Here is a 13,683-nt window from a genome sequence, read left to right as displayed (position 1 = left end):
TCTAACTTAGGCAGAACAGCCGTGCGGTAGATCTGGTTCCTGATCTGAGGTGGTGATTTATGGAACTTGCGATGGATGAAGCCAAGATGTTGTTTGGCCTTCTTGCAGGTGTTGTGTATGTGACATGCCCATTTTAGATCATTATTGATAGTAACACCAAGGTACTTTACAGTATCACATGGGGAGATCCGATGGTTGTTTATATCTATATTCATTGGGATAGTGCGTGTAGAGCGAGTTATTGTAAGCAGTTTGGTCTTGGAGTGGTTTGCTGTGAGGCCGTGAGATTGCATCCAGGAGTTTATTTCATTGACATCTCCCTGTAGGTCCTGAGTTTCAATTGTCGAGTTTATGGGCTTGTAGAGAAGGATATCGTCTGCGTATAGAATGAGTTTGGCATTGGTGGACAGGTTGATGTTAGCAATTGAGTTCATGAAAATGTTGAATAATAGCGGTCCTAAGATTGACCCTTGTGGGACACCTGAGGTCACTGCAACAGGGTCTGACATAGTTCCCTCCAGGACTACCCTTTGCTCTCTGTTGGTAAGATAGTCTTTTGTCCAATGCAGTAGGTTGCCACAAATGCCTACGGCTTGGAGAGAGGATATGATCTGTGGGTGGGGTACTGAGTCAAATGCTTTCTTGACGTCAAAGAACACAGTTGCCACTTGGTGATCATTTTCTAGAAGTTTGTGCCAGTCGTTAGTGACAGATAGGAGGGCTTCTTGAGTTGAAGATTTTGGTCTGAAGCCAAACTGGCAGTTTGACAGGAGCTTGTTTGAGTATAAGAACTTTGAGATTCTCTTGTGTACAATCCTTTCCAGAGCTTTTGAGATTAATGATAGGAGAGATATCGGTCGGTAGTTGCTAGGAGAAGTAGGATCCCCATCCTTCGGAATAGGAGTAACATTGGAGACTTTCCACAGGTCAGGGACTCTGCTTTGCTTGCAATGAACCAAGGAAGTGAGTCACCAGTTCACAAAGAGACAGCACTCAGTGGAGACAAGTGAGGACAGTACACACTCACCCATGATCCACTCTCTGTCTAACAGACCCTCCACTGACAGCAGTCCAGGGCCCAGAGATGACTGTGCTGAGTGGGTGGTCCAGTTCTCCATAGACACACTCCCTGAGGGCATGAGCAAGACTCGGTGGAAGAAGAAATTGAAGCATCAAAAGAAGTTGAAAAAATGGGAGAAAATGAAGTGAGAGCTGCATTAACCTGACGATCAATGGTGTTAGCAGCCAGGGCATGACTACTACTACTGGTAGCTAAGGGTAGTCACTTGACAGTGATTTGCAGAAAAAATGAGTGCATAGATACTATAAATTATATGTATTTTCTAGTGTCTATGGGCTGTGTGTGCATGTCTTATTGCACAATGAAGGTATTTGTGTTTTTCTGTTTGCTGATACAGACAGGAATCCAAAGTGAGAAGGAAAGAGAGACAGAGCCAGTTAAAAAAGGAGAGACAAGCTTTGGGAGGACTCCCTCCACCAAAGAAAACCAGACTGGAAGATGGAGGCTCCTCAAAAAGTAAAGAAGGGCTAGTGTGCAGTAGGGACTGGTGGGTGGGATCTTATTGACCCTTGAGTCTCTGTTGAAAATATTGAGGACTGTAAATCAAAATAGACAAAAATTCTGTGGCTTCTAATGTCTGCAACGAGCAAATCACTGATGACATGTTTATGTTTACAATTTGTTCCAGTTAGTCAGAGAGGGTCCTACAAGAAGATGAGTGACGAGGGAGCGAGCTCTGTGAGGGTGGCTGTGGACTGCTCTTTTGAACAACTCACGAGTGCGAAGGTGAGTTGCCACTTAAACAGAAATTAAATTTTTACAGCACTACTATTTTGTTGTTGTGTTTTAGGATCAGCTGAAGCTAATCAAACAGTTGCAGAGATGTTATGCTGCCAACAGACGATCAGTAGCTCCCTTGCAAGTAAGAGAGTAGAATATTGGACAGCTGTCACATATACGTGAATGAACTTCTTATACTGAGGCGGTCTCTTTCCCCCACTGCAGTACTATGTGACTAGCTTTGGTGGTCAACTGAAGTCAGAGCTGGATTGCAGATATCTAATCAACAAGGAGCATGAACACTGGGATGTGAGTGAGGGTTGATCTTCTGCATGCATGGTATTGATAGGGCCAAGCGTATTGACAGGTAACTAATTGCTTTGATCAATAATTTGTTAATATTCGGTAGCAAGAATTCATCTTGGCGGTAGTACATACTCCTGGACTGCATGTACATGTGTAGTTCTATATAGTTCTGTCTGTGACTTCGTACTCAACTCTATTGCAGATCCACTACAGAAGTGAGGACTTTCTGGAAGTGTTTGGTAAAGAGAATGTTGTGTACCTCCTGGCTGAGTCTACCAATGTGTTGAATGGTAAGTACTTATTGCGTACGTACGTAGCTGTACAACAAAACCTTTTTAAACGGTTGGGAACTAGCTCATTACAATAATTATACAGAGGTGGCCTTTATTGAGTGGTTGTTTTGTACATAAACTGAAACCTGGATGCCTGGCCATTATATCAAAGTTGGCTGCTTGTGGTGACTGTTAACCACTGTAGCTCACTGTCACATCTCTCCATGCAGAGCTGGACCCCAGTAAGGCGTACATAATAGGTGGACTAGTCGACCACAATCATCACAAGGTGAGAACACCATAATTATAGCGAGTATATTTTTTGCTGATGTACTGAGAACATTTCCGGATTTGCAAGGTTTCGGACTAAATTGGTCCGTATTAGAGAAATTATTCTACTGTACCCACAAGCATGCTTAAGCCAAAAGGCTGATATTCCACAAAAGTTAAAATTAATCACGAAGCTAATGATCTTTCTGTGAAAGTTTACACCTTCAAAATATAGCGGCTATACGATATACATACTTTTTATGTTGAAAGCTACGTATGAGTAAGACGTAAGCCTCTGTTGAACCCTGGAAATTAGGGCATGTATGTATTATAACTCCCAACTCAATTGAAGCATAATTTTAACACAGAGTGCACCTCAAGAGGTAGATCACTTTCCATACGTGTACGTCCTCGATCCATAATCATTATTATACAGAGTTTCTTACTTACATGTAATTGCATAGTGTCTTCTTATTTAGTATTTTATACTACATGTAATTGTAAGCACTGCATGTTACTTTGTCCCCCCCTCCCCTCTCAGGTTCACTGTTACCAGGTGGCCGAGGAGAAGGGTCTGGCCCACGCCCGACTACCAATATCAGAGTATATACGAATGAGTGGCAGGAAAGTACTCACCATTAACCATGGTACGTATACAGTGGGTGGAGGGAGTAAGTCAGTCAAAGAATTGCTGTAATAGAGAGGTAGCCTGCTACAACACAGGTTGAAGCACACGCTTTTCACCTGGCTGTATTATAAAGGGTGACTTACTTACAGAGTGACCACAGTCACCTACATGATACACGTAACTATATATACCGGACACATACTAGTCACAGTACGTGTTGTTGTCTTTATTTTGTGTGATAGTTGCCAACTATAGTTGTCTCCCAACCCAATAGAAGCATAATTGTGGCAAGCGAAGCGAGTCCCTTCAACGTCTGTTTATCTGTCTGTATGTCATGGACCGGCACACAATAGTTGCTTTTGGGACTCGTTATCCTTATCAACTTTTACGTGATCATTACGCGTGTGCACAATAAACTAGCAATTATTATACATCAGCTTAGACGGGGCGCAGAGACTCACACAGGTTACACAGGCATTATTGTAGCAGCTGACTTGCTATACACCTGTTAAGGTTCATCAACAATGATAAATTGTTGTCAACAATTAGTTCTTGTGCTAACCCTTGCTCCTCCTGTTAGACTTGTGCACCCAGTTCTTTACTGCCGTAATTTATATAACCCAGATGCAATTCGCACGCTCGCCCCAAACGTGCTCTGCCTGCTCCTAGCTCCTACATGATATGTACATAGATTTGATGTAAGTTAATCGTCGTAAGCACTGCATTTTAAGTGTACACGTACTTCCCCCCCCCTCAGGGTCACTGCTACCAGGTGGCTGAGGAGAATAGTCTGGCCCACGCTCGACTACCGATATACTAGTGAGTGGCAGGAAAGTGCTCGCCATTAATTATGGTACGATACAGTGGGTGGAGGGTGGGGTAGAAGGTTGAGCTGAACGTTTTATTATAATCACACTTACTACATGTATGTAGTTGAACAGAACAGTATTACCTGTCACATTTGTTACTCTGTTTGTTAGTGACTGGCTAATGTGTGCACATGTAGGGAAATGTATGATTAGTATAGCTGGCTGCTAGTGATTGGCTGTTTCTCTCTCCACTGCAGTTCCTGAGAGCTTGTGTCCAGTCCCCCAGGAGTAGGGCCAGACCACCACATGACATAGCAGGCTGCTAGTGATTGGCTGTTTCTCTCTCCACTGCAGTTCCTGAGAGCTTGTGTCCAATCCCCCAGGAGCAGGGCCAGACCACCACATGACATAGCGGGCTGCTAGTGATTGGCTGTTTCTCTCTCCACTGCAGTTCCTGAGAGCTTGTGTCCAATCCCCCAGGAGTAGGACCAGACCACCACATGGGTACATTATGATAGCTGCTGTGGGTGGGTGAGCTTTACCGGCACACACAATGTCAGTGTAGATTACACTTGATGCATTAGTAGTGAATTAAAGCAGTGATCAACATGACTGTAGATGTCTACTGCATATTCATTACATAATACAGCCAAATTTTTGAACATAATTTTAGCGTCACTCGATCAGTGAGTGTGCTTATATACTCACCGATGTCCAAACAATGATGTCGTAAGTCTTAGTAATTACATAGAGATGGCATACGCTCTGATGACATAATTGTTTCATACTCATTGCTCCCTCACCCTCGCAGGCCGATTTTCTTATACAGGCTGCCATTATTTTTGAGTTTTTGTTATTTTAGAGACTACTCTACCTGCTTGGGGGACAAGGCTATAGCTATATACACATCCATGCACAGGCATTCCATTATATAATTATACCTTCTACATGCAGTTTAAACATGTATGTCACACACCCACACATTTACGACCTAGCTCTCTTAATTAAATTAATTATTGTGTCCCTCTAGATGTGGCTGAGCTGCCTCATCGGGGCAACTGCTAGCATGGACAATGTCTGCATACAGAATGGACCCCTCTTGGTTATTAATAATACTCACTGGCCTTAATTCGGAACACTATAGCTAGTTCTGATATGAACGATATATACATGTACATGTACATGTACAACATACATTGTAATTTTAGGGTTCAACAATTACATGCTGTATACGCATTCAATTTAGGCATTAGAGACTTTCCTCAATGAAAAAATAATCAATAAACGTAATTATTTTAGCAATGAATAAACAATTAATTTTTTGGAAGAAAATTCAACTCGTATATACTGGGCAAACAAAATTAATTATGGAGGGTGTCAAGCGCATAAATTTGTGTACTATTCCTCAATCTGTTCCTGAGGAGGTGACCATCAACAGACGAGCTGGACAGTGTACGTAGTCCATTCTCCTCCCTCACTGCTCCTCTGACCGAGCTCTCTTGGGGGGAACTGCATGGAGACACTCACCAGTAAAATAGACCATCACAACAACTGACTGTCTCACCTTGCTCAGTATATTCAGTGGCCTCTCTCTTCTCACCAGTGAGGGGGTGTGGTCGGGACGAGTCCTCTGCATGGGGAACATGTTTTGTATTATTAATTGGTAGCTGTTGCATGTATAATTATACTGTGCTGATATGAGGACAAGTGTCTACTAGCAACATGTCTTTGTGACTGGAGAGCATACAGTTGGTCACAATGGGGAAAAGCACCAACTAAGTATCTGCATGGGGAATGTAATAATTATAATGGATGCAAGGTATACAAAAAAGTATGTTGGTATTTATAATGAGTCACCTAATTGGAATTTACGCTATTAATACATGTACAGTTAAAACAGTCCGGTGACGTGATTCAGGTTATTTTTTTGTACTTACCGTATACTGGGTAATTTTCATTGGTGTAACTTTTCGTACAGACTGACTACCCATTTAAATATTTCGTATTTTAATATTCATTACAGCTCAGGATAGTGACATTGTTATGCCAAACATTTTTAATTAGTAGGTGCTCTACTGGTACGAAAAATCCACCATACAAAAATAACCCACTATTTACAGTATGTAACTTAAATCGTACTTTCTTTGTAGCGATGTGCAAAATACAAATTATGAGAAATGATCACGCCGTTCTTCAAAATCAAAGAAGCGTAGAGGCTACTGCTCAAGCATGAAACTTCCTTAATTAATCACGACCACTAAATGCATTTTCAACACCTAATGTCCAAATCAAGTGAATACTGTAAATGCTCGATCAGAGGCCACTCTTAAATAGTAGTCTCCCTTGCTAACAAAATGAAACATTTAGTAGCCGCACTCAAATAGTAGCCTCAGTGAACTTTGACTCTAGCATTTCTGCACGTGGCAGCCAAAAAATAATTAATACTAGCAGCTATAATTATAGCTACATGTACGTAGCTACTATAGGTACAGGTAGCAGCTTGTTAGTGCTTCACAAAGACTTTCTCACGGCAGAGTTAAGAACTTTTGATGACAAACTAAAGGTTGTTGAATTAGCTGGAGCTAATAAACGCCGTTTTTGAACAGTGGCCTCTCTCAAATTGTAGCCTCCTCTTCCATCAAAATGAAACATTTAGTAGCCGCGGCTCCTTATCAAGCATACATATACGGTACATTACATAATTATATCATTGTGCAGTCAAAATATGCGTATAAAACACACGGGCACTGACTGCCACAATCTAATGAAAAAGTGCACTATCGCTAAAAAGGGATTAAAGTGTTTCATATCAGTTCATGTAGTGTAAAGAGTACTTTTGGAAGCGTTTTGTCAAAGTTACCCATAATATCTCCTGACTCACAATGTGGGCATCTATACACATATGCTCAGTTTTAAGTCGACTAAAAATGAAGTTGTATAAGCACGTTTGGATGATTGTACCTTTGTATTTCTCCTCAATTTTATCTGCCAGATTGCCTTGTTGGACAGTGTCACTTCTGAGGCCATTGCAAATGTCACTCCATGTACGAGAAGGTGAAGATCGCAGCCAGTGGGTCAGCATTTCACGCAAGCGAGCTTTATCGTAGTTTTCATTAGATTTGATACCCTCAAGGATGTCAACTTTAATCCCCAAAGCGAGGCCCATGTCAAACCAATCTTTAGTGGCCTCCACCAACTGAGAAAACACATCTTGCAAATCATTAGTACCTAATTGATTTGTATCTCCTTTATCATCCTCGTTCACAGCAATGCCTATATGTGTGAAAACAGTCACATGCATCATATATGCGTATAGTAATTATTACTCTTTGCATGTACAGTAGACTCTCGCTACCTCTATGTTTACTGCACAAAACTCACCCTGAAGTACGGCCACTCGCTATTCCGTTTACCGGCCAGTGCTGGCTGTCCCAAATAACGTTTTCAATGTAATTTTATATGTGTATTACGGCCGGATATGATGTTTTGGGTGTGGTTTAGTAAATAAAATTGGATTACACTTAAATAGAGAGCAGAATGATTCATTATCTTTCATTATCCTCGAGACAAGAACTGCAAATCAGTGATTAGATTCGAGGCAAGGTCGTTTTTAACTAATTATCTGAAGTACGGCCACCTCGCTATTTCGGCCAAGCTGCATGGTCCCAAGGGTGGCCGGATTAACGAGAGTCTACTGTATAATTTTATAAGTATAAATTGTAAAGGCCAAACTAAAACGAAAGGTACAATTAGTTGGTTAAGTTTCAGAGTAATGACAGTACTATATATATTATCAAGGGTGTATAAAGAGAAGAGGGCATGCAACTCGCAATATATACTGTGTATGCGTCATATTACTGATGAGTCAGCAGGATATGCTATATTTAGCCCAACCGTCCACTACGGAATATTAAAAATGTGAGTATAAAGTGCACGTGCAATAAATTCTTTTCTATTTCAGACATATACAGTAACACCCCCGTCTGTTTTTAATACGATAGATTGTGGTTGCATGCCCTCTTCTCTTCATACCCCCTTGTAATTGTTACTGTATGATTATTACCTTGAGATGACACAGTAGGTTTGAGTTTTACCAGGTCACCGAATGTGGTTTCTGCAGAGATTTATCTGAAAACATTAGAATAGACAAAAACCTTACCTGGAAGCGTACGTTGGGGGTCCAGATTAATAGTTATGAAATTGTAAGGAACTTTTGCACCCACTAGCTTGACTTGGTGGAATAGCTTTGGAGTAGATTTCTTTCGTTTGTTTGTCATCTCAGCGTTCAAGTGGCAGTACGGAATTCTCTGTCCAGGCTTGAACTGATCAACATGCTTCTTGATGACCTATATGTACATACATGCAGATGATGTAATTGTGTAATTCATATAGAGATAATTATGGTGCCTATACCGTAGGATAAAACATTGGTGTTATTTTCCACCCTCCCTTGACTTTAGCACCAGCCATAGGAATATCCAGTGTTAAACTGTCCTCCTCAAACTCAACCAATTGCTTAACTCCGAGAACAGCTTTTTTAGAGGAGTACTTCTCCCTCACAAGCTGTAACAAAACAATGAATTCACGTTGTGAGAATAAAACTATCACTTACTGTTTTATGAATCATAATTATCACTTACTGTTTTATGAATCATAATTATCACTTACCATGCTATGAATCTCAGTATCCAAGTTGACAACAAAATGTATTTCCCTGCTATGCAGCTCTGAGCCAAGGTAGTAGAGGCTGGCAGTATACACTCTCTCCAAATCCTCTCCTGTCACAGCCAGCCCATATGTTGGTTCCTCTTTGATTTTAATTTCCCTCTTTAGTGTTTCACCTGAAAACAGAAAACACGAAGTACGTACTTATCGACAAACATCATTATACTTATATACACACAGAATATGCGACAGGTAACTTGTTGTGTGGCCGCATATGGAGGCTATCCTTGCTGTAAACGCAGTGCTATGGCATCCAAGTGAGTAGACTCACATATCACACAAACCAACCAACCGACTACTATACCTTTGGCCAACCCACGCATCATTGCATAATAGTCCTTCATAGTTTTAGCTACACCCTATAACGCGGAGTGTTTTCACGCGAAAATGTTTGTTTCCAATCCTTCTTACTGTTGTATCTAATTCGACTCTACACATACGTAGCTATTGCTGGAATTATTTTTTTAATGTGATACCAATATATATTCACCATCAGTTGTTTGTGGATCAGCTTTGGTTTCCTGTTTGATATGCTTCAGAGGAGACAAAGGTGCCTGATAATCTACAAACAACAAGTTTATGTTTATGGTAGGTGTATACACATCTGTTTCAAACCTTGGCCAGATGTTGGTTCCTCTTTGATTTTAATTTCCCTCTTTAGTGTTTCACCTGAAGACAGAAAACACGAAGTACGTACTTATCGACAAACATCATTATAATTATATACACACAGAATAATTTATGTATTAGTCATTATAAATCTTTCATGTATAATTATATGCAACATGCAAGGATATTCACTTACAACTGACAAAGAGCCTAGTTGTGAGCTTATTTTGTACAATACTTTTCAGGTATACATGTATGTGTGACAATGGAGCAGGAGAATAGATTCCTTAAACTATTACGTACCGTGTAGAGAAGCCTGCTCCATTGAAGGGAGGGGGTAAACCTGTACACCATCGATGGTGATGGATAGAAAGCCATTGTCTGCTAAGAAGTCTTCCTTTCCTTGTTTAACCTGTTCCTTTATTGAGCTGGCCAGAGAAGGAGGGACGTACAAGAGGATCGACACACTGCCGTTACCTGCACCTACCAACACCATAAATTCTGGAGGTAGCATAAATTCTTCTGAAAATTTTTTTCTAGTTTTCTTTATATCGTACAGAGTGCAATCTTCCCATTTCTTGTGTACAGTAATGAGTACTCCTTTAAGCTTTCTTATTACCGTTTCGGGGGGTTTTGTGATTGAAAATGGCCAATGGTCAACAAAATCGCAAAGCTTTGTTTTAAAAAGAAATTCTTTCAGTTCACTCTCATATTCGGCTAGTTTGCTCAGCAAAGGATCGTCTGCTTCAGTAAACATGACTCGAACCACGTGTTGGAAAAGCTCACAGTTGAAGAAATCCCAAAATTGATTTAAATGACCCCAAAAAACATCAAATGATGAAACACTCTCAAAGGTTTCTTTGAAGTACTTGCCAACTACGATTTTAAGGGATAGTTTCATACTCGATACTTTGCGATAAAATTCTGCAATTGGAACGTGTTCTTGCTTTAGACGCTCGCCAGCTTCTCTGGTCAAATATGAAAATTGGCTCTCTAAGCAATCAATTTTTTCCTGTAGATCACAACATTTTTCTTCCCTTAAATTATCTGTAAAAGAGTTAAGTTTGTAAGGTACATGTACGTAGTGTTTGCTGCTATAGTATACACAGACCATATCTACAGCTACAGTGTAACATGTACAGGGTTTTGCAAAATCCTTGCAACAGGGCTAAACAGACACTGCAAAGACTTCCATATATGGAAGTCAACTGCTGACTATAATATTTTGGGTACAGGGGTTTGCAGAGTTCTTGTAACAGGGCTAAGCAGACACAGCAATGACTTCCATATATGGAAGTCAACTGCTGACTTTTACTATTAATTTTATTATTACTTTTATTATTGTACATGTGCAGGTATCTGTATTTTGAATTGAAAGATGTCCTGGATCCTTAAGAGAGCATCAGCTTATTCACAAGATTTAATTAAGGTGGTGGGTGGTGCACCATGGAAATGCTTATCAGGGTGTCATTGAAAAGAGCAACAGTTCTGCACACAGTTGAAGCAAATTGTCTTGTCACCAACTTTACGACATTTCCACCTGGTACACCGTCCATGCACCACCTTAAATCTTGTCAGGATGTCCTCCTGATCTTGTGATGCTCTCTTTTAGGCTCACAGGACAACTTTCAATTCAAGCCATTCAAATAATTATACACATACCAGAGTGTCATACAATTGCAATTAGAGAGGGGACTTTCAAACATTACCATTTGAAACATCACCAGAACATAAAAAAAAAGGTCAACAGTTATTTCGATACCCTACCGCTATGGATACTCAAATACAACTGAGTACCTAAATGCACATTTTAGGGGGGGGGGGGGGGGATTGGAGCCAGAGGAGGGATATAATCATATCCCTCCTCTGTATGAGCAGTATGACACCCTGCATAGTACACACAATATTTTAAGTCAGCAGTTGACTTGACTTCCATATATGGAAGTCATTGCTGTGTCTGTTTAGCCCTGTTGCAAGAATTCTGCAAAACCCTGTATAGCCAAGAGGGTATAGCTAATACCAAGAGTAGATAAGAGTTATATACTTACTCTTATCTACTCTTGCTAATACATGCAGTATAGCTAGTCAAGTACAGTATAGCGGGAAATTTTCGTGAGAAGCAAAATTTTGCGTTTTTCGAGAAATGGGATAAACTCCCACTCATCGGTATTTCACATGCAAAACTCTTGGTGAGTGTGGTTTAATTTCCTGGCATTGAAACGCAAATATTAGAACCCAAAAGATTTATTTTGAGGGCTCTCGAGCCAAATAGCAAATATACATGTATAAAAGTGTCAAGCACAAAGTAACATGACTCGCTGTCCCGAATCAAGAAAGTCTGCTTGTGGGAGGTTCTTTTGTATGCATATAATTATAGTGATTTCAATCCGTGCCATAGCGTATGTCCTTCATAGAGAGGTTGTCCTCTAATGGGAGGGTCGGTTATGTGAGGGTCCACTGTATATGTTCACTCACGTCAATTTATTACTTTTGAGGTCGAGTTGTAAATAATTAATATGCTGTTATAGTCTCCTATAATTATTTTCTGTTCTGAATCTGAGATCAGGAAAAGGATAATACTCGTTCCCAGGAGTTTTCGCTTGTACATGGCAAAACTATACATTGTATCTGGGCGTGTCTATAGCAATAGTAAACTGTGTAGTAAAACATGGCGTAAATATCTATTTAATACTTTCACAGCTAGGAAATTACAAGAAAAAATGCTATCTACATGTATGTCCAGGTAAATTCCTTCAAACTGGAGTGGACAACTTAGACCAGATGCTCATTGAGGGAGGCCTTTTTATTTGACACAACTTGATAGTTACCACCTAGATTTAGTACCTAGCTAGCTTAGCTTTCTTCAAGATATAATTTGTAACACGCGGCTATATTTTTGTGATTATGGAAGATTTTACGAAAAATATCCATATGTATACAGTACGTTCAGTTTTACTGGTTATTGGAAAAAGAGCGAACTCCAACCACACCCAGATACCAGGCCTTAATTGTCGACCTAGCGTTATTTTAGAGACAACTCAGCCCGAGGACGAGGCTAAGCTTTAACTTAGAACTGTAGTAGGTACATGTATCTAACCTTCTGTCAGTGATATCTCTCCAACAGTGGTCATGGCAGATGTCACTTGATTGGTCTGCTTCACCAAGCAATCATTTAATCCACCTGGAGTGGGTTATGTGCATGGGTACTTGAAACTAGACCAAATTATTGACAACAAACCAGTTACTGGTAGTGACAGTAGAGGAGGAACTTGAATTTTTGAGGTAGTATTCACAATGTCTGTTGGGCCATCATGTGCATGTAGAATATAAAAAGAGTATGCAGTATGATAGATGCACTTGGTATACCTTTTCTCCACTCTTCAATCTTCTCTGCTACATCCTTACGATCCACGATTCGAGATCGGAGACAGTTACATACCTCTCTCCATGAGAGGGAACCAACTGCCTGCAGTCGTTTAGTCAGCATTTCACGAAGACAATCATCAGGGTTGTTGTGCTTTGATGCGATAGCTTCTAATGTATCAGATTCCACTTTTAGTTTCAATCCAATGTTGTGCCACTTAGTGCAAGCAGGAAAGAGTCTTTCATACAGAGTAGACAGGTCATCACACATCTCTGTGTGCACATTTGTGTGTGTGTGTGTGTGTGTAATGATACTACTGGTATTTTGCAGAGACACGTTTTAGTAATAATAATAATCATGTTTTGGTTCAACAGGGCTGCATTGAGGGGGGGGGATTCGCCCCCCCCTGGGCACAGTTTTTAGAATCTGGCAGATTCATTTGTACTGCTATAATTCTGATGACTTCGCCCCTCCTACATTTTTAATTTGCCCAATTTATTACACTTCTCTGCGTGTGTGTGTGTGTGTGTGTGTGTTGTAACACCTCATGTTTTCCCTATAATAATGTTTATGCCCTCAATAAACAATCAGTACCGATTTCTTGGATATAAAAATATGGACTCAAACTGTCTAGTGGGGCTAACCTCTCCTTGCTGGAGATTAACGGAGAGGATCAATGTGTTAAACTAATCCGCCGAAAACAAATCATTTCGTGGTGATGATTGATGCTTAGTATTTTTTATGTTATAGTAGCCAAAGAGTTATTACAATTCATGACCGTAAAGCTTTTTGTGACGTGTATACACCGCACATGATAAATTAAACAACTTTGTAATAATTATACTCGAGCCTCTAATAAAAGGACCTCCTAATATTAACTCTACAAAGGGAGTGTCACT

General features: G+C 40.2%; 3 protein-coding genes across 12 annotated transcripts in view; 2 read left to right on the top strand and 1 right to left on the bottom strand.

Moving 5' to 3' along the window:
* LOC135347803 (uncharacterized) overlaps positions 1–13,683 on the top strand; it is a gene marked incomplete in the record, with an annotated part of 825,189 nt that overhangs the window by 220,550 nt on the left and 590,956 nt on the right.
* LOC135347798 (uncharacterized) overlaps positions 1–13,683 on the bottom strand; it is a 69,374-nt gene that overhangs the window by 18,720 nt on the left and 36,971 nt on the right. The window lies entirely within an intron of this gene.
* The window catches only part of LOC135347956 (tRNA methyltransferase 10 homolog A-like), an 18,601-nt gene continuing 5,793 nt past the window's right edge, over positions 876–13,683 (top strand). The window contains exons 1-11 of one of the 10 annotated variants that reach the window (XM_064546104.1): positions 876–1,006; positions 1,053–1,205; positions 1,419–1,537; positions 1,710–1,807; positions 1,872–1,943; positions 2,027–2,110; positions 2,310–2,397; positions 2,610–2,668; positions 3,191–3,296; positions 4,441–4,613; positions 5,117–5,333. In XM_064546104.1, the coding sequence (XP_064402174.1) occupies positions 951–1,006; positions 1,053–1,205; positions 1,419–1,537; positions 1,710–1,807; positions 1,872–1,943; positions 2,027–2,110; positions 2,310–2,397; positions 2,610–2,668; positions 3,191–3,296; positions 4,441–4,493 (888 nt within the window). In that variant the 5' untranslated portion in view covers positions 876–950 and the 3' untranslated portion in view covers positions 4,494–4,613; positions 5,117–5,333. Of the gene's footprint in view, positions 1,007–1,052; positions 1,206–1,418; positions 1,538–1,709; positions 1,808–1,871; positions 1,944–2,026; positions 2,111–2,309; positions 2,398–2,609; positions 2,669–3,190; positions 3,297–4,034; positions 4,131–4,343; positions 4,614–5,116; positions 5,342–13,683 lie in introns of those variants that run through there. The other 9 variants (XM_064546106.1, XM_064546109.1, XM_064546108.1 and 6 more) reach the window with 9 other exon arrangements.

This window comes from Halichondria panicea, chromosome 14, assembly GCF_963675165.1.
Source record: "Halichondria panicea chromosome 14, odHalPani1.1, whole genome shotgun sequence".
NCBI classification, from domain to species: domain Eukaryota; kingdom Metazoa; phylum Porifera; class Demospongiae; order Suberitida; family Halichondriidae; genus Halichondria; species Halichondria panicea.
The sequence above is the reverse complement of the archived record's forward strand: the minus strand, read 5'-3'. Positions and strand labels throughout refer to the sequence as shown.